The 19,767-nt window shown below is 44.9% G+C and overlaps 1 protein-coding gene across 1 annotated transcript in view; it reads right to left on the bottom strand.

Annotated features, from left to right (window-relative positions):
* The window catches only part of CRABP1 (cellular retinoic acid binding protein 1), a 183,113-nt gene extending 163,866 nt beyond the window's left edge, over positions 1 to 19,247 (bottom strand). The window contains exons 1-3 of the mRNA XM_086959870.1: positions 19,056 to 19,247; positions 18,113 to 18,291; positions 8,501 to 8,614 (exon numbers count right to left, since the gene is read on the bottom strand). Coding sequence (XP_086815996.1) covers positions 8,501 to 8,614; positions 18,113 to 18,291; positions 19,056 to 19,128 — 366 coding nt within the window. The 5' untranslated portion in view covers positions 19,129 to 19,247. The remainder of the gene's footprint in view (positions 1 to 8,500; positions 8,615 to 18,112; positions 18,292 to 19,055) is intronic.
* Positions 19,248 to 19,767: the final 520 nt, after the last annotated feature.

Raw genomic sequence — 19,767 nt, 5'->3', positions numbered from 1 at the left:
AGGACCAGTGCTGGAGGCTGTTTCACTGCAGTGTCACCAGGGCCCCCTATCAATCGCACATTCCTAATTAGGATCACCTGTTCTGGAGAATGCAGGACTACAGCCCTGGAACAAGACAGCAACAAAATAAGTGCTGCTAAGGTACTGAGTCAATTGGATCTCCAAAGCTACAAGGTCATCTTGTAACTTGTTCAGCCACACCCATTAGCAATTTAGGTTTAACATACGTTTTAAGTTCCTCTATTAGTGCTGTAGACATTTAAATTAGACTTCTCACCCCAAAAGTCTTCCTTTTGAGGCGATCTTGTACCATATTAGTCAAAGGCAAAGAACGTACACAAGGATGGGGCTTAGGAAATACAGGAATATACCAAGATAAACAAGCACTATAGTAAGGTTGACCAGCAAATAACCACTTTATCCCTCTTCCTTGTCACAGTTCTTCCAGCATGATGTAAATACCAAGGGGAATTAATAGTCCAACCAATACCTTAATTCATGTGCACATATATCATACACACGCACATGGCATGCATGCAATGACTCGCCCCATTAGTCTACTCAGAATCGTAAGCAATTTATGGGTGATGCCATTTCAAAGTTGGGATAGGGTGAAGATTTGGAGCAGGATGTGGAATCGAAGATAGCCATTTAACACATTGCAAAATGATAGACCAAAATGGTTGGAAAGTCAATTCATCTGGAGAATTATCAAGGACTGAGTTCAGACTTGTCCATAGAGAGTGGTATTGAGAGAAGAATCGACAAATTGGAGGTATCATGTCATTGGATCACTAGACTAATATGGATAAAGAAATAGCTAGATAGGTGTATATGAGACGATTGACAAATGGTGGGTAGTTAAGCAGCCACCTTTGAAACTAACTGAGTTTCTACAGAGAGCTTGGGACATTTACAATCCATATTATAGCTTAGGTAGTGTCCTGATATAATTTTAGTAAGAGTAGGTTTCTACATGATTAACAAGATAACCCCCGCATTAGTGATAACTATCATAAAAGAAGAGTTTGTTAAACAGCGTTGTCAGGAGTTCTTAGAAAAGTATGGCAGGCGTCTGTTCTGTCAGAAGAAAATATGAGTTTTCTCAAAACATATGATACTGGATATGATTACACATCTATAAATGTAAATGTAAATGTACATGTATTTATATAGCGCAAATCACTGACCGAGGTCGGTATCTAAGCGCTTGCTTAGGGAACCCATCCTGGTATTCCCCTGTGAGATAACCCCGGCAGGGTATCCACAAGGTGAAAGCCAGGCATCCCGCCACGAGGGGCCGTTGTGGAGATTAAGCAAGCTATTGCCCAGAGTCGCAGAGTGTGAACCCGTGAGTTGAGAAGGCACCGGAGCGAGAATTATCGAGTCCGTGGAATTTTTTAGCCCAAGTCCAGGGCCGATCTCAGCTTCCGGGTCTGCCGCCTCTAACCCCAGAGCCACACTTCTCCCCTCTAAGGCCAATACTTTGGCTGAAAGTGTTAACAGAGTGTTTTAATTATGTATTCAGTTAACTATTTGTGAATAAATCGTCATATATCATCTGCATTACATATTCCACTGAAAATTATTTAACAATGTGCTCCTTCTCAGACATCATACAGTGTCTTCTAAGAAAACAGCATCTCCTAACTGGACAAAACACTCTGTTCTTTTTAAACTCCCAATGTTTTCAAACAAATAAAGGACTATTCAAAAAATCCAATAAGGCACGTTCTAAATACCAATGACTGTAATAGCTAATAAATATGAGGGCGCAGTCACCTGCTTCTTCTAGCCTGTGTAGGAACTGAATTCTATCAGCAATGATGACAATCACCATAATAGGCCAGCTATGGTTTATGTATCTACCCGACTACAAGGAAAGATCATTAGAATACCAAAATTGAATATCCAAATTTATATCAAAAAACTATGTGATCTGTGGTGCTCAAAAGCGCAGTAAAGATTTGTTCTTTATTCTGTTCCACTTTTAGAAAAGGGAGATATTTAAGAGCATGTAGTCTATTCATAACTTGCTGGTAACCTCTGTTTGCTGGGACAATGGTGTTGGTGTTTACAGGGGACGTCTATAGTACTGTAGTCTTGAACACCAAGGATAAATGTTTTACTCAGAGGAAGACATCTATGAATGGCCTGTAGTAAGGCAGTAAGTACCTTCAAGCACCTGAGTCTAAGCCAAGAGGGGCAACCAGACCTGTCTTCCGGGTCTACGCCTTTGTGGAAGAATCTTCAATGACTTGTGTATAATTCGGGAGTTACAGCTAAAAAAGACTTTAGGTAGTGTAGTACATGCAAGGTTTGTCTGAAATCCCCTCATTTGCAACACTGAAATAAACTTAGTCGGCCTTGATTAGATTATGCATAAAGTAATGAGAGGGCAAGCACCACGCTTTAGACTTTAGCAGATTTCATTTAATGTTAGATACCAGGGTCATTGAGGTGGTTTGAGGCCATGGTGGAGTCTGACTTTTCAGGAAACAGTTCCATGGTGTATCAATGTGTGCCATTGTAAGAAATTGGGTTAATGTTGCGGGGGTTGAAACCCTTCTCAAGCAGCAACCATGATTCTTCTCAGGGTGAAGTCACAAGCAAAGCCTATATTAATCTGTGCTCAACCTTCTGGTAGCTTGGCGCAGAGCAGTCAGGCTGAACTCAGAGGCAATGTGTTAAGGATTTGTGCAATACTTAAAACAGTAACACAGTGAAAACCCACCACAAAAGCAACCCCAACCGAGTTAGAAAATGTGTTGGGGAATTTGAAAATAATCAAACAAAACCAAAACAACAAAACTTTAATCTGTAGAACCAGAGATATTCAATTTTTAAGATATTAGAAAAAAATCTTGCGGAAAGGCGAAAAGTTCCATCTGTGAATATCTGTGATACAGCAAACAAATGATGGACGGAATGCTGACAATGCAAACATTCTCCCCCAGTCAAAAGATCTGGGTTTAATCCATCGTTCTTTTGACCACTGTGCCACTGAATTAAAGCTAGCCTGGCTAAAGAAGGGTGACATACCCTGAAACTGGTCAGAGGGTGCTTGTTTCCGGTCCAGGGAGGACCTGGCCTTGGAGTTCGGTCTGGACTGTTCCCATGGGGCACAGGGTCAAGACTGATTTACATATGGCTGGGTCAAAACTGGGGTAGTGTAGTCACATGGACAAAGTCACATGTTCAGCCGCAATGGAGCGCAGACCAACTACAGGGACCCAGTTAGGCCTGCTGAACAAATTACTTTCAATTCTGGTTTCAACGTCAAAGATGCATTGTATAGCCCAAGTGATGTGTTGGTTCTGAGATGCGGTATGGCTGCAGTGCAAGGTTCTGTTGCATAGTCATCAAAAATTCCACCAAAGAGGGCTTGCAATGTGAATTTCAGAGTCAGGGATGCATTGCACTGTCGGAGCAATGCATCAGTTCTGAGGAGCTGCGAGGCTGTGTTGCGGAGTTCGGAGTAGTTGTCAAGGTTGCCGTCAGCGAGCAATGTGAGGGCCTGCGGTGAGGATTTATTGTGCAGCGGTAGTTCTGAATGCAATGCGGGTGGCCATGCGGGTCTTTGCGATGGAATCAATCCTTGCAGCAGAGAGGCTTCGGTCCTGCTCGGGGTTGCTCTGCGAAGCATAGGAGAAACACCGGTTTAGCTGGATCAGTAGAGGAAGGCAAAGTACCTTAAGCCTACTGCCAAGGGTTCAGGACTGGGGTTTCACTACTTGGCAAGGTAGACTCACAAATGGCAGAGTCGAGGTGCAGGTGCAGGCTCTCTGGAGCCTTCTGTCCCTGAGGCTCAAGTCAAAAGGCAAGCCATCTAGCCCTTAGAGTCACTCTGGGGTTCTGTGTTCAAGAGATGTGGGTCCAGTCCTTCTCATCCGGGCAGGAGGGCAGCAGGTGAGCACAGCAGCAGCACAGCAAGGCAGTAGTCCAGCAGAGTGCAATTAAGCAGAGTGCACATCAGCAGCACAACAGTCCTTCTTCCTGGATGAGTATCCATGAGTCCAGAGGTGTGCGGAAGAGTTGGTGTCTGAGCTCCAGTCTTTATACCCAGTTGTGCCTTTGAAGTGGGGGGATGCTTCTAGAAGTTCCCATTTTAAGTCCTCAGGCATCCTGCCTTTCCTGTCCTGGCTCCAAACTAACTATAGGGAGTATGCAGCCCATTTTTCGGAAGCAGGACACAGACTATTCAAGTGTAAGTAGGGCTGTGCTTGATTCTGCCCTCCCATACTACCAATAATGGTCCATCCAGGGACACCTAAGCTCTCTATTGTATGTAGCTGTCTAGGAGGAATACACAAAGCCCAACTGATACCGTTCGTGTCGGGGCCAACTCATGAGAAGGGGCATACCCTGGATCAGGTGTTTTCGTCTGTCCCTCTTATGGAGGTTGACACCCTGCCGGTGCTCTGGTCCGATCACAGGCTGATCAGATTTTCGGTGCTGGAGAGTGCGCGGCCGGATAACAGTGCCTCGGTCTTGTCTAGACCGGCCTCGAGAGCGCTGCACAGAGTGACACCTGACATGCTGGAACAGGCTCTTCTGGATCACCCATGCCATCTTTCGGGCGATCTGGATAGCGACACTGAGGCTCTGCAGCGGTGGCTCATTGATAGGCTGGACGATCTGGCCCCCAAGGCAGCCCCCCGATCCACGGTGGCACGTCAATCTGCACCGTGGTTTACGGAGGCTCTTCGTGTGGCTCGCAGCCAATGTAAGGTGGCCGAGAGGGCCTGGCGACGTCTGTATGATGGGGAGGCTAAACTGGCCTACAAGGCGGCGGTGAAGGCCTACCATCGGGACATTCTGGGAGCTAAGAGGGACTATTTGGCTAGGAGGATCGAGGCATCCGCGAACTCCTGTAAGGAGATCTTCACCATTGTGAAGGAGTTCACGACCCCTAGTTCCCAATCGCCCCCTCTAGTTTCTTCAGATACGTGGGCAGGTGATCTTGCCGGCTTCTTTACTAATAAGATCAAGGCGATTCAGGCCTCCTTTGTGGAAGGACCGGAGGATGGAAGCGGCGTCACCGGGGCTGGGTGCGGACTTCCGCACACACCGACGGCGGTGCTGTCTGATTTTCCTGCTGTTTCCAGCGATGTGTCCAGGCAGCTGTTGGCCAATTTGAAATGTGGCTCGCCACTTGACCCCTGCCCGCCAAATTTTTGGCTGGGTTGGCGGAGGTGGTGAATCCGCTGGTTAATCCCATCCTCAACGCCTCGCTGAGGGAGGGGAGGGTCCCTAGCTCTTGGAAAAGAGCGATGGTGATCCCCCTCCTAAAGAAACCGGGTCTCGACGTCGAGGTTCTGGCCAATTATAGGCCAATTTCACTTCTTCCGGCCCTCACGAAGATCACGGAAAAACACGTCCACGGTGTCCTGTCGCGCTTTCTGGAAGCTAACAATCTGCTCCATCCATCTCAATCCGGTTTCCGTCCTAATTTCAGTACGGAAACGGCATTGCTAGAGGTCACTGAGATCATCAGGGAGACTCTTGATGTCGGCGGGAGGGCCATGCTGGTCATGTTAGATCTATCGGCGGCCTTCGACACCGTCCCCCATAGGGCGCTCTTAGCGAGGCTTTATGACATCGGCCTTAGGGGGACAGCGCTCAGGTGGTTTACATCCTTCCTTGAAGGCCGCCGCCAGACGGTCTGGGTTTCCCAGAGCTCTGCCAAGATGCCACCATTGGGAGTTGGGGTTCCACAGGGATCTGTGTTGAGCCCCACGTTGTTTAACATCTTTATGTCCCCTTTGGCGGCCTTGGTGGAAGCATATGGGGCCCAGATCGTCTCTTACGCCGACGACACGCAACTCCTCTTCACATGCGGGAAAGACCAGGAGTTTGATGGAGGGAGAATTCGGGACTGTCTTACATTGGTCTTTGACTGGTTCCAACGGAACAGTCTAAGGGCCAACTCGAGCAAGTCCGAGGTTCTATTCTTCGGTTGCGGTGTCGATCCGGAGTGGCAGCACTGGTGGCCGTCCGACATGAGCCCTCCTGCACAGTCTTCCTTGGTGGCTAAAAACCTGGGTGTCAAGCTGGACAACCAGCTATCGCTGCGAACACATATTCTGGGTCTGGCTGGCACCTGTTATGGAATTTTGAAAATGCTCCGTAAATTCCTGCCCCTGCTGTCTGAGGAGCACAGGCGTATTACTGTGCAGGCTCTCGTCGGTTCTAGGCTTGATTATGCTAATGCCCTCTTCCTTGGCCTCCCTGATTACCTAGTTCAGCGCCTACAGGTGGTACAGAACTCTGCCGCCCGGGCTATCTTTGGCCTGCGTAGACGAGCCCGAGCTTCCGGGCTGCTACAGGCGCTACATTGGCTGCCTGTCCGGAAGCGGATCCAGTTTAAATCCCTGACTCTGATGCACAAAGCCCTGTTTGGATCAGGGGCTGGATACCTGCGGCGGAGACTAGCCTTCTATCGACCAGTCCGCTCCTTGCGCTCGGAATCCCTTTACAAAGCGGTGGTCCCTCGGGTGAGGAAGGCCCGCACGGGAGGGCGCTCTTTCAGCTGCAAAGCCCCACAGCTGTGGAACTCGCTTCCTCTTTCGCTGCGCAGCACTGCCAATTTGTTCCAGTTCAGGAAGAGCCTGAAGACCTGGCTTTTTAATCTTTAGGCTGTTCTTATTGTTTCAGTTTCAGTTCTTTCTCTCATTCTTTTGCTGTGTTGTGTTATTTTTATTCTGAGATGCAGGTGGAAAGCGCCGGGACACTCTTTTCGAGTAGCCGTGCGCTATACAAGAACGCTGTAACATAACATAACATAACATAACATAACATAACATAACATAACTGTCAGCTACACCCAGTCATGTGACAAGAGGCAAGCTACAGACACTAAATGGCTAAGGCAGGAAAATGCATGTTTTCTAAAAGTGGCATTTTCAAAATTGTAATGTAAAATCCGACTACACCATAAGAAAGGATTTTAAATTCCAATACCAGACACACCAAACATGAACTGGTTACCTGTTCCCATTTAGAAATGACACTTATAAAATGTAATAAGTTAACTCCAAAGTTATCCTATGGGAGAGCCAGGCATTGTAGTAGTGAAAAACAAATTGAAGGGTTTTTTACTACCAGGACATGTAAAACTTTAAAGTACACGCTCTACGTTCTAAATACATTGCACCCTGCCCACTGGACTGTGCAGTGACTACCCTGGGGGTGACTTATATGTATTACAAAATAAGGCTTGGGCCTCACAGTGTTAGTATTTTGCCAGGTTGAAATGACAGTTTAAAACTGGACACATATAGGCAGCAATGGCAGGCCTGGGGCGTGCGTAAAGGGCTACTAAAGTGGGTGGCACATTCAGTGCTGCAGGCAAGATGTAGTACCAATTTAGTAGGGACTTATACTTAGATTCAATATGCCAATTGGACGTAAGCCAGTTCTACCATGTTTTAAGGAGAGAGCACAAGCACTTTTGCACTAGTTAGCAGTGCACAGTCATAAGGTCATCAAAAAAAAAATCAGCAAAAAACGGAGGGTATAGGCAAAATGTTTGGGGGTGACTCTGCAGAGGGCCAGGTCGAACAGCTGTGACCTACTATCAAGTATGTGTTGATATTAAGTTGTCCTATTGAACACATTATTGATTAGCTCTCCATCTATCAATCTGAAATCTCCTATATGGAACAGATGCCATTTAATTCACTAAATGCATAATAACAGTGTTTTGTGTGTGCCTGCGTGTGCATGCATCAGCAGATTTAAAGTCAGACCTTTTGGCTTTGTCAATACTTGTTATATCCATGTAGATATTAATTAAGGGCTCTTTAAGCTTCAGCCACTCATTTGTGTAAAGTGCAATACTCACCGTCAAAGTACATCTGCATAGTTATATAAAACAGGCACACGCTACATAATATTAAATATCAGGAATTCCAGACTGAGCACTTTTACCCTCAAAAGCGACTATCCATACACAAAGCGAAATGAAGAAACCAGCCGTATGCAGCAGTAGTCTTATTGTGCAGCTGGGTGTGCAAGATATACAGTTCTGTTAGTAAGGTGCTAAAATAATGGTGCTGTGAGGCACAAAACCCTAATTTAACATTGCTGGGGCCATCTTTGTGCGCTTTCCCATCTTTCTGCTTCTGTATGTTTTTATTGAAGACTCTGGTGTACCTTCTTCCTGTATACAAATCATTCTTCTGTATTTTACGTAAACGAACCTGGTGCTGTGAGCATCACATCACATTGCAGCATTGTGAATCAGACACTGCCCATGGCCAGGTTCACTGACCTATAGACAGCCCTTAGCTAAGTAAACACACCCCTTATTTATGGATCACTTTCTCTCCCCAGAACTTGTACCATGTCTCAAGTAGCCAGCATCCTTGAGAGGAGTGCCCCGAAGACCATGTTGCTGCACTGCAAGCCCTAAATATCGAAGCATTCTTTCAACATGAGGGGACACAGATGGTGGCTGCAAGGATACATTTTACTAATGGAGTTGAAAACATCTTACCAAAATCAGCTCGTCGTTCACTAGTTCTCGACTCCAGAAGGTCTTCGGCCCGCTTCCTTCTACCAGGGTTTGCTTGCAATAGATTTTGTTTTCAGTCTCCCAAGTGGCTAAACTCTGCAGGCAAGAAAACCATTAGTAACATTAATGAAGCCGCCTGGCAGCTGGAGGCAGACAGCAATGCACGCGGCCGAGAATGATGGCTGCAGTAAAGCACCAGCGGAGGGGAGGGAGAGCACGAGACAGGCATGCACAGAGCGCCATGCAAGCCAGACACCCTCGCGGGGAAGCGCAAAGGCGCAGGGAGCGTGGAAGAGTCCTTCGTCGTTCTACTTCCCTTATTCATAAGAGCGTCTGTGAATCAGCCCGAAAGACTGCTTTCACCATAAAAACAGTTGAAATGAGCTAAATGAGTTAAACAAATGACGAGATCTTTACCCCAGCTCAAATTCTAATAATTTAATTCATAATAGTAATGCTGACCCCTTTATAGTGTATTGCCTTAGGCATGTGCAAGCTGTGCACCTGCACAGGGCCACCACGCCAATATATATCCTTAATATAATAATCCTCTGTGGATGGATACATATTTGCGTGGCGGCCCCTTCCAGGGATTTGGCTGCCTCCGGCTCTGTTCCACTTCCAAACACCCTGCCCCCCCCCCCCCCCCCACTCCTCTTCACTGGCCTCCGCCCCGCCCGGACCCCCTCTTCCAGGTCCCCCTACCTACACTCCCTGTCCAGGGCCGCCATGAGCCTAGAGCCGCCCCTGATGCCAGGCATGATTTAGAGACATCCAGGTGCTCAGAAATCGTTGTCAATTTAAAGCAGTTCAATTGTGCTCATTTTATCAACAGAGGAAGGATGAAAGGTTGAGTTGGCATTGCAATGTTTTTACTACAGTTAGCCCAATGCCGAATTGTTACTAATTCATCCATGCATCCATATAATAATTTGTTGGCACAATCATTTATTGCTTTTATGGTTTAAAAACGCTGCGATATTAAGGGTTTTGCAACTTGGAATTGAGGAAGCATGCTGTTTCATTGCATCATCCTCCATCCGGACCTGGAGCAATCTTAATGGTGAGGTAATACCACACCCGGGGGAAACCGAACCCCAAAAACTGGTAATTCCCCGTGCAGAGTTACTGCATGATTTTGAAGGGGCACTTGGACTGAGACCCTAAGGTATATCTGCTGTTGTGGTTTTATGGATTGAAGTCCCTGGGTTAATATCAACAGTGGGACCGGTCAGCAGCATTGGGGTGACACATTAAATCATACACATAGAGAGCAAGGCTTGAGACATTTATGACTTGAAACCCATGTTGGAAAATATCCTTTCCAATGTACAACTTGATGTTGTTCATGACCTCATGCCCAATGTTGACTCCCTCCTGCCCCCATTCTGTCCCATGGATATCCACCTAGACAAACATGGGGTTCGAAACGGGACGGTTCCTGCTTGATCATTAAAAATTGACTCTGAAATGAGTCCCTGTAGGGAGCAATATTGATCTCATTAACTGTTTTTTTTTGGGGGGGGGGGGACATGTTATTAAGTTTTTTGCAAAAAAGAAAAACAACTGTATAACAATACAGATCCGACATCCGTGCATCAGCCAAATTGAGGGAGAACACGTACATGCCCACCAGTGCCCAATAAAAGGATCAGCATAACCCACAAGAGAAGACCATATATGATCTCTTTAACATCAACAGACAAAAAAACAGGGATCGATTTCTCAACAATGACTGGAAAAACGCTCAATGTAAGCCATGTCAGCGATACCGTTTAAATTTCTCATGTTTTACTTCACCTTGCATGAGTTAAGAATATTTACATTTCCAGATATTGTTCCTGCAGTTTTTTTTCATGCAACATATGACTCCTGTACAGTGCATACTGTGGGCTGAGCTGCCTTTGGGCGAGTACAGATTGTGGGTGGGTGTGACGTTGTGGGTGTGACAGGCACTATTTAGAGCTCTGGGACTGCTACTGTGAGGAGTGCAAGTTTCTCACATTGCCTGTCAGGTTTTAGAGTGTTCAGACTGCACGCACTTCCAGTACTTGGCCTCTTTGCAGAGTGCGCAGAGCGATGGCCACATACGTATTCATTGTAATTGTGACTGAGAGTGTGTGTGAAGAATGTACACAGCTGAAGCCTTTGAGGAGAAGCGCTGCGAGCGGCGAGGCAGCTGTGTGAGTGTGTGAGTGACCCCTCTGGGGGAGTGGGGGGTATGGCTGGGTGCAGAGATGCTCTGCGAGGAATCTGAGCGCCTCTCTTTCCAGCCCTGGCACGGTCCATTAATCTGAGAAAAGAAGGCAGGCGATTCATAACAAAACTTGTGCCCCCCCGCGTTAGTATGCAGACAGTGTACGCACGTGTAATCGTCATTAAGCAGAAATTAATGAAAGTGCGGTTTCCCAGAAGGCGTTCTCTGCAGGCGGCTCCTATGCTCAGACGGGCCCCTCTTTGTTTGCGGCAACAAAAGATGAACTGAGGCCGGTAGTCGGATGCTGTAGAGCCCATTGTCGGCCTATAATCAATATGCTCATTTGTCGTGGTCTTTAATTATTGCCTTGGGAGTTGGCTATTACCGCCCAGGCCTCTGAGCAGGAAGTGCAGTATCCACTTCTGTCCCCTCTTGCAGGCCGCATCTGGTTTTATTGACGGTCTGTCCGAAAGCACCGTGGAAATGGACGTGATCGTGCGCCGTGATGGATGGCACCAGCCACGGCTGCAGGTTTGTACTGTGGCTGATCACAAGAACATAAGACCTTTTCTGACAGGGCAGGCCTTCTCAAGTTCTGGCCTTTAGCTTTTATGCATTATTGCTATCAGGGGTGTGTTGCTGAGAGAGCCAGGGGGGGGTGCAATGAGGGTGTGCACCTTTGCGCCACCTGGGACACTTTGGTATTACGGAAGGGGCCGCAAATGCTTTGTGCAAGCTGGTGCTGGGCAAATGTGCCATTTTCTACGGGGTGTGGCCAAATGCACATGCGATAATTCTTTAGTCCTGCACATATTAGGGATGCAGGCAAAGAGGCCATCAAAATGCGCACAGTCTACGGGCCACATAGAGATAATGCACAATCAGAGCCCCCTCCTGCACCTCTTTGTGGGGGGCAATGGGGGTTTCAGCCACTCCCCCAGAAATCCCTCTGGAGGAAGGTGTAATCACTGACTGGAATGGTATCTATTCCCCCTCTCAAAAACACAGGGTATGCTACCACCTGCACACTGAAATGTGGACCTACTGCTTCCTACCGCCAGTCCACCATTCACTGACGTGCTGTTTTTCGTATATGTGCGAGTTTGTGTCTGCACTGGGAATAGCACACTTAACATGATACTTAATACTGTCCTACTCTGCACCTAGTTCACATACGTAAGTGTATGCCACATGGAAGAACGGGACAGTGCGCCATATCTGTAATAAAGCCCCAGCTGTGTCAGCCCAGTTGAGGCAAATGAATACTACAACTCCCAGAATTCACTGACTGTTCAACTTAAATCTCATACCTGGAACCTTTCTGTTCCGGTGACATCGAGTCAGCTAGTCACTCTTTAAATAATATATAATACGCTTTGCAAACAGGTATGAGCACATGAATTACCAGAAGAAGTTACTCAAGTTGCTGCAGCTCTTGAGTCTAAATCCCCTCAAGGCATTCCTGGTGTGGAGGAAAGGCTGCACACAGAAACTCAGCAAATGGTGCTTTTGATTAGGACTATCTTTAACTACGCCTACTCCAACCTCCATCCTCTCTAGGCCAATGCAATGTGAATCATTGCGTGAGGCTCACAGAACTCTACTTATAGAGCTTCGAAGCTCTTACTAAGTAATAAATAGCTCATCATCAGTATTATTATAGCATATGAAATTCATTGGAGAGATGAGTGCTAATTAACTGATATCAAAAGAATACTCCAAATAGGCATTCCTTCTTAGAGGACATGTTGCTGCCATTGCATCGTTAACTTATTAGACATATTACAGTCAGGACCTCGCGCCAAGAAACAACAGAGAGCTTCACATAGATCATTTCCATGGTAACACGAGGCGCTACATATACAACAGTCATAAATATGTATGTAGTGCGTATGGACAACCTACCTAGCCAGAAGACAGCGAATGAGGTCAGTGGGCTTCAGGGCAGGTCAGATTACAGAACCTAGCACATCTTGGAGATGGGGGCATCGAATTGGAGCAGTACAGCATAGAATGGTGCTGTACATAGTTGCCTTACAAATATTTATTTACACTTTTGAAGTGCCTAGAACCATCTTTTTTATATTGTCAATTGGGCAATCTGGAATTAGAACCTGAGCCTCTGTTCCCCACCGTTGGTCACATCTTCTTGTCCTTGTCTAAATCACTCGTAATTCTGTGTCATAACACATAGGAGCCTCAAATCCCTGTCCAAAAACGTATTCTTTTGCTATCTAGTTGTGACATCACTAGTCCCATAATAAGAACAATACATAGCTGCCCAGGTGTAATAAATAAGCCCAGTGGATGTGTGACGTCACAGTTGCTCTGCTCAAGCCAGTAGGCAGCTGCTGTTGAAAGAATGAACACGAGAATTCTCTTCTAGCTCTTCTGAATTGCTTTATTGAAATTCATAGTTGTCAGCAGAAGCCGTCATGTGTGGCCGTACGTTATCTTTCGTGCAGTGTTCTAGTTCCTCACAGGACGGCAGGAGTTGCTGTGCTTGTTACCACAGATGAGTGGTACCTATTTGTGAAAGGGAATTACGTTTGACTGTCATTGCCAAGTTTAATGTTGCACTTAAGTTCCACTTGTATTCTACACGATCGCAACCATGTTCATTCATACGAATCGGTAAGACACCGGGGATTGACGCTTTTTTTGGGGACGAGGGTAATGGGATGACCATCCAAGCTGTCACTCTCATGACTGCAGGCTGCATCTTTCCTTTTTTTGCACAAGTCCTTGTGGAGCTCTGGCTGTGGAACAGAAGGGGCAGGCAGAGGGATGAAATTAGAAGACTCAGAGCTGTGTCAAACATAAGCACGACCAGCATTTGTCACAGCAAAAATATAAACGTCAGAGGGGAAGGTGCAGACGGATCATGGAAGAGACTGAAAGGAAGGCAGAGGGTGTAAACTATTGACTGCTGGAAATGTGGATCAGTGGTTACATTGAAGGATGTATGTCGGACCTTCAGAACAGGGCACAAGTCACTGAGCGCTAGGCCCAAAGTTATGCATGTGTTCAATTGCAACTTTCATGCAAAAATGAGCTACAAAATGTGCCTTGCACTCAAAATACCTTCAATTGTGCAATATTACTACGCCACTGTGATATAATAATGGATGTGAGGAAATTTCACTCAGGGGGATTTACCTCTCTTCAGCCTTCACCTGAGCACGAAGCTTGTAAGTTTGTCTGTATCATTTTGCTCTGCTTTATCTTTCCCACACTTGGCATAGTTTTTCAATGAAAACCCCATATTGTTCATTGGGCAGCTTGCTGCCCAATGAACAATATGGGGTTTTCATTGAAAAACTATGCCACAAGCTGCCCAATGAACAATATGGGGTTTTCATTGAAAAACTATGCCAAGTGTGGGAAAGATAAAGCAGAGCAAAATGATACAGACAAACTTACAAGCTTCGTGTTCAGGCGAAGGCTGAAGAGAGGTAAATGTGAACAAGGGCTTTGTAAGCCCGAAACGCGTCTTGCCCTCGCAATTTTCAACCTTTGCATTAAACATCTGTGAATCCTGACTGTGGTCCGTCTCCTACTTGCCTCGTGGGTTCTGAATTGCACTAGGACCTGAAGCGGCGTTTTTGGGAGTTTGCGCAGATATATATATATATATATATATATATATATATATATATATATATATACTCAGCTCCAAAGGTGTCCCTCAGTTTAAGCAGCACTCAAGACACCACTCTGCTTGAAAGCTTCTTTATTGGTACGGAGAGAAACGTCAGTTGGTCAATCAAACAGCTGAATTCTCTGTAGCCTGACGCGTTTCAAAGTTTCCTTCTTCCTCAGAGGCTGACGATTTCAGGTGAGTGCAGGGCGGGCTCTGCTCCCATGATTTATGCATATGGCACGCCCATGGATTGGGGTGCTCGTATGAGACAGTGCATAGCATGCTGGGAGTTAGAGTTATTAGGATATATATATATATATATATATATATATATATATATATATTTATATATATATATACATATATATACGTATATATATATATATATATATATATATATATATATATATATATATATATATATATATATATATATATATATATATATACGTATATTAATATATATATACACATATATATATACTTGCTATACCAAGCAGCAAGTGCACGTCAGAATCCTGCAACACCTGCGTGCAATCGTAAATAACGATAGCACGTATCCGGTCGCAAGGCACTTCAAAGCAATCCACCAAAACAATCTAGCGGATTTAAAATATTTTGTTATCGGAGCTGTGAAGGATAATCCGCGAGGTGGAAACAGAGAAAAGTGCTTGCGGCAGTTGGAATCCAAATTCATTATTGAATTGGACAGTAGACAGCCAAATGGATTAAACAACACAGAGGACCTACATCATTTCCTCTGATGCTTCATCCATTATAGCCATATGTTCCCTATATGTTTCCAAATTCTTGTATCTAATAATATCCCTGAGAATATTACCGTTGCCCCTACTCCATGCTATTTTTGTCTCAATATTGTTTTTAGTCTTTCACATTATAAGCATAATTTATTTTTTGCTTATAAGTTTTAAAACACTTATCTTGAAAATGTCAAGACTTTGTTTAGTAAGAAGCACAAATACAGTGAAGTTTAGTAATCATCACATCACTATTTTTGCACTTTATTCAAGGAAATACCTTTATGCTGCTACAAAACAATGCATAGCTTGCACTTAGTTTGTATTTTTGCACATTGCGTAGTGTTGCACGTTTTTTTGATATTTGACCAATTTTGGTCAATAGAGTTAGCCAAAACGTGGGTTTCGGAATTCATTCCATGATTTCCATGTATAAAATTGAAGAGTGTCAATATTTTAAATAGCATATTTCTATTTTTATATTGTATTCTGTATATATGAAATATGTATTTATTTGTCATTTTTTTACTATAAGGAGAATGATGGATATATATTTTAACAATATATTTTTGTATAGCATATTTTATCAATGTATATATTTATTTATTTATTTATACTCATTGAGAAAATATATAATGAAATTGGCAACCCATTCAAAACAAAACGTGATTTTATAACAATGTCATGACAATTGTGCATTACGCTATTATTTACAAAACTGCATTCATGCGGTAATGTTATGCAAACTTAAAATGCCAGTTAACTAATGAGGCTTTTATTTACAACTACAAGTCCCAGCATGCATTCTGGTCTAGTATTTCCTCTATTTCCACTAATCACAGAGGGGAGGTGAAAGCATCACACAAAAAACAATATAAAAACTGAAAGTGGACTATTTTGTTTGTTAATTGAGAAAGAATACAAGGGTATTCGAAACGCGTCTGACATCCTGAAATAAAGACCTGCATTTTCCACAATATTTTGGAGTCTGTATTTCGTCCTTTGGTTGTGTTCCGGCTGGGCACTACAGAGAGGTTCGGAGATATCCAGATATATATATATATATATATATATATATATATATATATATATATATATATATATATATATATGTATATATATATATATATATATATATATCCTAATACTGTTCAGTGTAGAGAGTGCTAATGCCATTTTGGGAAGTAGTGGGCCTCCCAAAGAGAGGATAATTTGGTGAGTTTGGGGGAACACCTACAGACTCAAAAGTTGTAGACCTGGAAATGGTCAGAGATATACACTTGTCAAGTGAAGAAGTAATTCCCCTTTCATGGCGAAGAAGGGAACAGAACAATCCCTTAATTGGTGTGGATTTAGTATACAGGGCTTTGCCACTAGGAAAACTATTTGTCTCATAGAGAAACTAAATACTGTTAGCCAAATGCAATGGCGGTCGTCTGTGCACCTTTGTGCATTGAGTTCAATCGCATATGTAGAAATGCCTCTGCTTTGTTACGATTGCATATTCAGAAATTGTTTATGGGAGACCACATGGAACCTGTGACTTTTGCAGGTTTCCAGGAGGAGCCTGTGAAACCCTTGTGAATTCACAAAATGAATAACTCTGTACCCATGTGAGATTGTAAACCTCAGCATGTGGATGTACTCATGTTTTTGGCAAACCCCGCCCTTCCTGCGCCTGTACTTAGGCCCTTGCTATGAGATTCCCAGGCCTGGGTGGAGTTCCACGTTGTGACCAAAAAACTCTGCTGCACTACATGGAGTTCCGCAAGCGGTAGAGTGCCTTGGGTTGCGCCATCCAAGCTGATTTTCAACCCCGTGTGTTTGTACCGCAATGGAAAATCAGTGTGAATGGCACCATGCACAGCGCAAGAGGGCGCTGCTTCTTTCTGTTGCTCAAGTAGATGTTCTAGTTAAGCGGCAGCTTCCTCAACGCGAACTGAAGGTTTCTCGATGCGAGCAGTAGTGACCATCCACGACCGCCCGCGTTGAGAAATCTCACAGGGAGGTAGTCTGGAGTAAGATTTTCCACGCTCGCCAAATTGACCTTGGCAAGCGCAAGCAAGGAAAATCTCTGCTCTGCAAAGTCCATGTGCTACGGGGAGTGGGAAAACGGTGCAAACTCCGCAAGCGGAGCGGAATTTCACGCCCAGGCCAAGAGATTGACGGATTTTGGTGCAAGGAGAGTGGGGTCCAATATCTGTAGTTCTGGGTAGTATCCCTGCACCATATACCGGCAATTCTACGTTTTTTCCCAGAATGGGGAATAACTTCACAGAAGTATAAATACTGGGTCCTTTTATGTGCAGTTTTCCCCATTCAGGGTATAAATCCAATGAAAGAGCTGGAAGAAAGTTTCATCGGGACAGTGGGCGTGGGAGAGTGTGATGGGGGCAGAGGGCTCAGGGCAGACCTCAGCCTGTCCATGGGGAGCATTATCGGCCCCCCTGTGCTGCAGTAGGGGTAGAACGGATGAGCTGTGCTGCTGTGCAGTTTTTGCAGCAGCACAGACAGGTCCGGAATCTATGCCTGGAATGATCGGATCTGGCATTTGTGACATGGTCATACCGGGATCACAGACCTTTGTGCCTGGCTTTGGGTGGCATTATTTCAACCGGGGTTATCACGCTGTGGTACTGAGAGCCGTAGCTGAAATGTCTGGTCATGGGCCCACCCTGTGATTCGTTTCACATAGAAGGAAATGACGGTTTTTACGTAGCACAGCTCTAGAAACTGATCCGCTTCAAGGCGCTTCTTGATTTCAGAGGAGGGTGCATGAGGGGATTTGAAAAGAATGCACCAGGAGAGATTAGAAATTAAGGGGCCCCTTGAAAATAAAGCTGGGTTTGAACCAAAATGTGGCAAAAAGAAAACACATTTGAATATCAGAAATGAATGAGGCAAAAAGTCTGGTGCTGTTTATAAAACCAGACCAAATAAATAATCCTCCGAAAAAAGATGTTCAAGACACAACTGTGCTTCACGTGACGTCTTACCTTGCACTTCCTCCCATCCACCGTCTCCTCGCTGAATTCCTCCCCGATTTTGAAGTTGATCTCTGTGGTCCGGACGGTGGTGGAGGTTTTGATGTAGAACCGGTCCCCATCCTGACGGATTTCTACGTGTGGTTTGGACGCAGCGGCCCCCGCTACCTTCCGGAGCATGGCATTGACACCTACACAAGGAAAACCATTAATGACGCGCCTGCAGAGGGTGGATCTAGAAGGGACTGCTTTCTTTTCTCCTATTTTATGCATATAGTATATGTGTATGCATTTTATATTTATGTACCTCTTGCAGATTTGTATTTATTACATTGTTTATGTCCGTGTTTTCTATTTATATGGAAATGCATTAGTTATACATATGTACTTTCTATCCTGTGGTGACTTGAAGGCTGTCACAGGCCAGTGATGGCTGCCTCAAATTTATATTTTCTTGTTCTTTGTTCCAAGTTTGCAAATTCACCCATAAAGCTCACAGTTTAACATTGAACTAAGTGGATAATAAAGACTTGCTGTGCCTTTACAGGACTACCACTCTCTCTCATTCGTATCTATACATTAACACGTATTTTCTAAAACTGTGAACGCAAATTGTAACCCTATATTCCAAAATGTCCCTACATGACTGAAATTGCTCTGAGATACTGCTAAAGTGATAACACATTCGGGTCTATGGTGCATGTCGAAAAACCACCAATTTACTTTAAAAAGTCAGAAAGCAAGTAAATATTAAAAATGTATTTTATTTAGTGTAATTATATTTAATTTAGGAAAATATAGTTTCCTGTGAGTCATACATGCATTCGAGTTATTCAAGCAGAACAAGATCCAAAATTGCCAATTCTTCGATAAAGAAGACCATACCTCGCAGATAAAAAAAATATGCATTTTATGTGACCAGATGAAATATGGGTATCTTAAGAAAGGTTCTTACCGAGAGCTTTCAAGAGGTCGTCGAAATGTTCACTAGATTTCATCCTCCAGGTGCCAGCAAAGTCAGGCATCATCTTGGCCGCGGAGGTACGGAGGCTGCAGAGGGCTCTGTCAGGCACGGGGCTCGCGGGCTTTAGTCGGAGCCTCCTCCTGGCTGAGTGACACAGCCAGACTGATCTCCCGTTCGCTGCTCGCCCTCCCCTGTGAGTCACATCCAGAGCGCGCGTCGGTCACCCCTGTCCCTCCCTCACCCAGTCCCACCGGCCTCACTTGGCTTCGCTCCAACTCGTCCCCGCCACACGGAGGGCTTTCGTCAAAAAATGACAGCCCCGCCCCCAAAGGAATGACAGGGACCATACTGCGATCTTCAAATTATACCTCAACAGAAAGTGTGCAGCGGCGTCATCAGTGTGTCATGGGTCCTAGTTCAAGGAAGGAACTGGGCCCCCAATAATCGAGTTCAATGAGGCACTCAGGCCTCTGGGTGCCGGTGTAACTGCACCTGCCGCACCAATGGAAGCCACGCACCTGCAAGCGATCTGATTAAATAGACAGACTCTGCTCTCTCCATTCCCCTCATATAATGCACGGAGATCTGCAGTGCCTGCATACGCGCCTGTGCTGCTCTCTGGCTTCAGGTGGATTCAATCTTTCAAATGTCTCCTCTAATGATCCTGACAGCAGCAAAAACAAAAAAAGTTACATGAATGGAG

This window comes from Lissotriton vulgaris, chromosome 2_2, assembly GCF_964263255.1.
Source record: "Lissotriton vulgaris chromosome 2_2, aLisVul1.2, whole genome shotgun sequence".
Taxonomy (NCBI): Eukaryota; Metazoa; Chordata; class Amphibia; order Caudata; family Salamandridae; genus Lissotriton; species Lissotriton vulgaris.
This window is presented reverse-complemented; position numbering and strand designations above follow the sequence as displayed.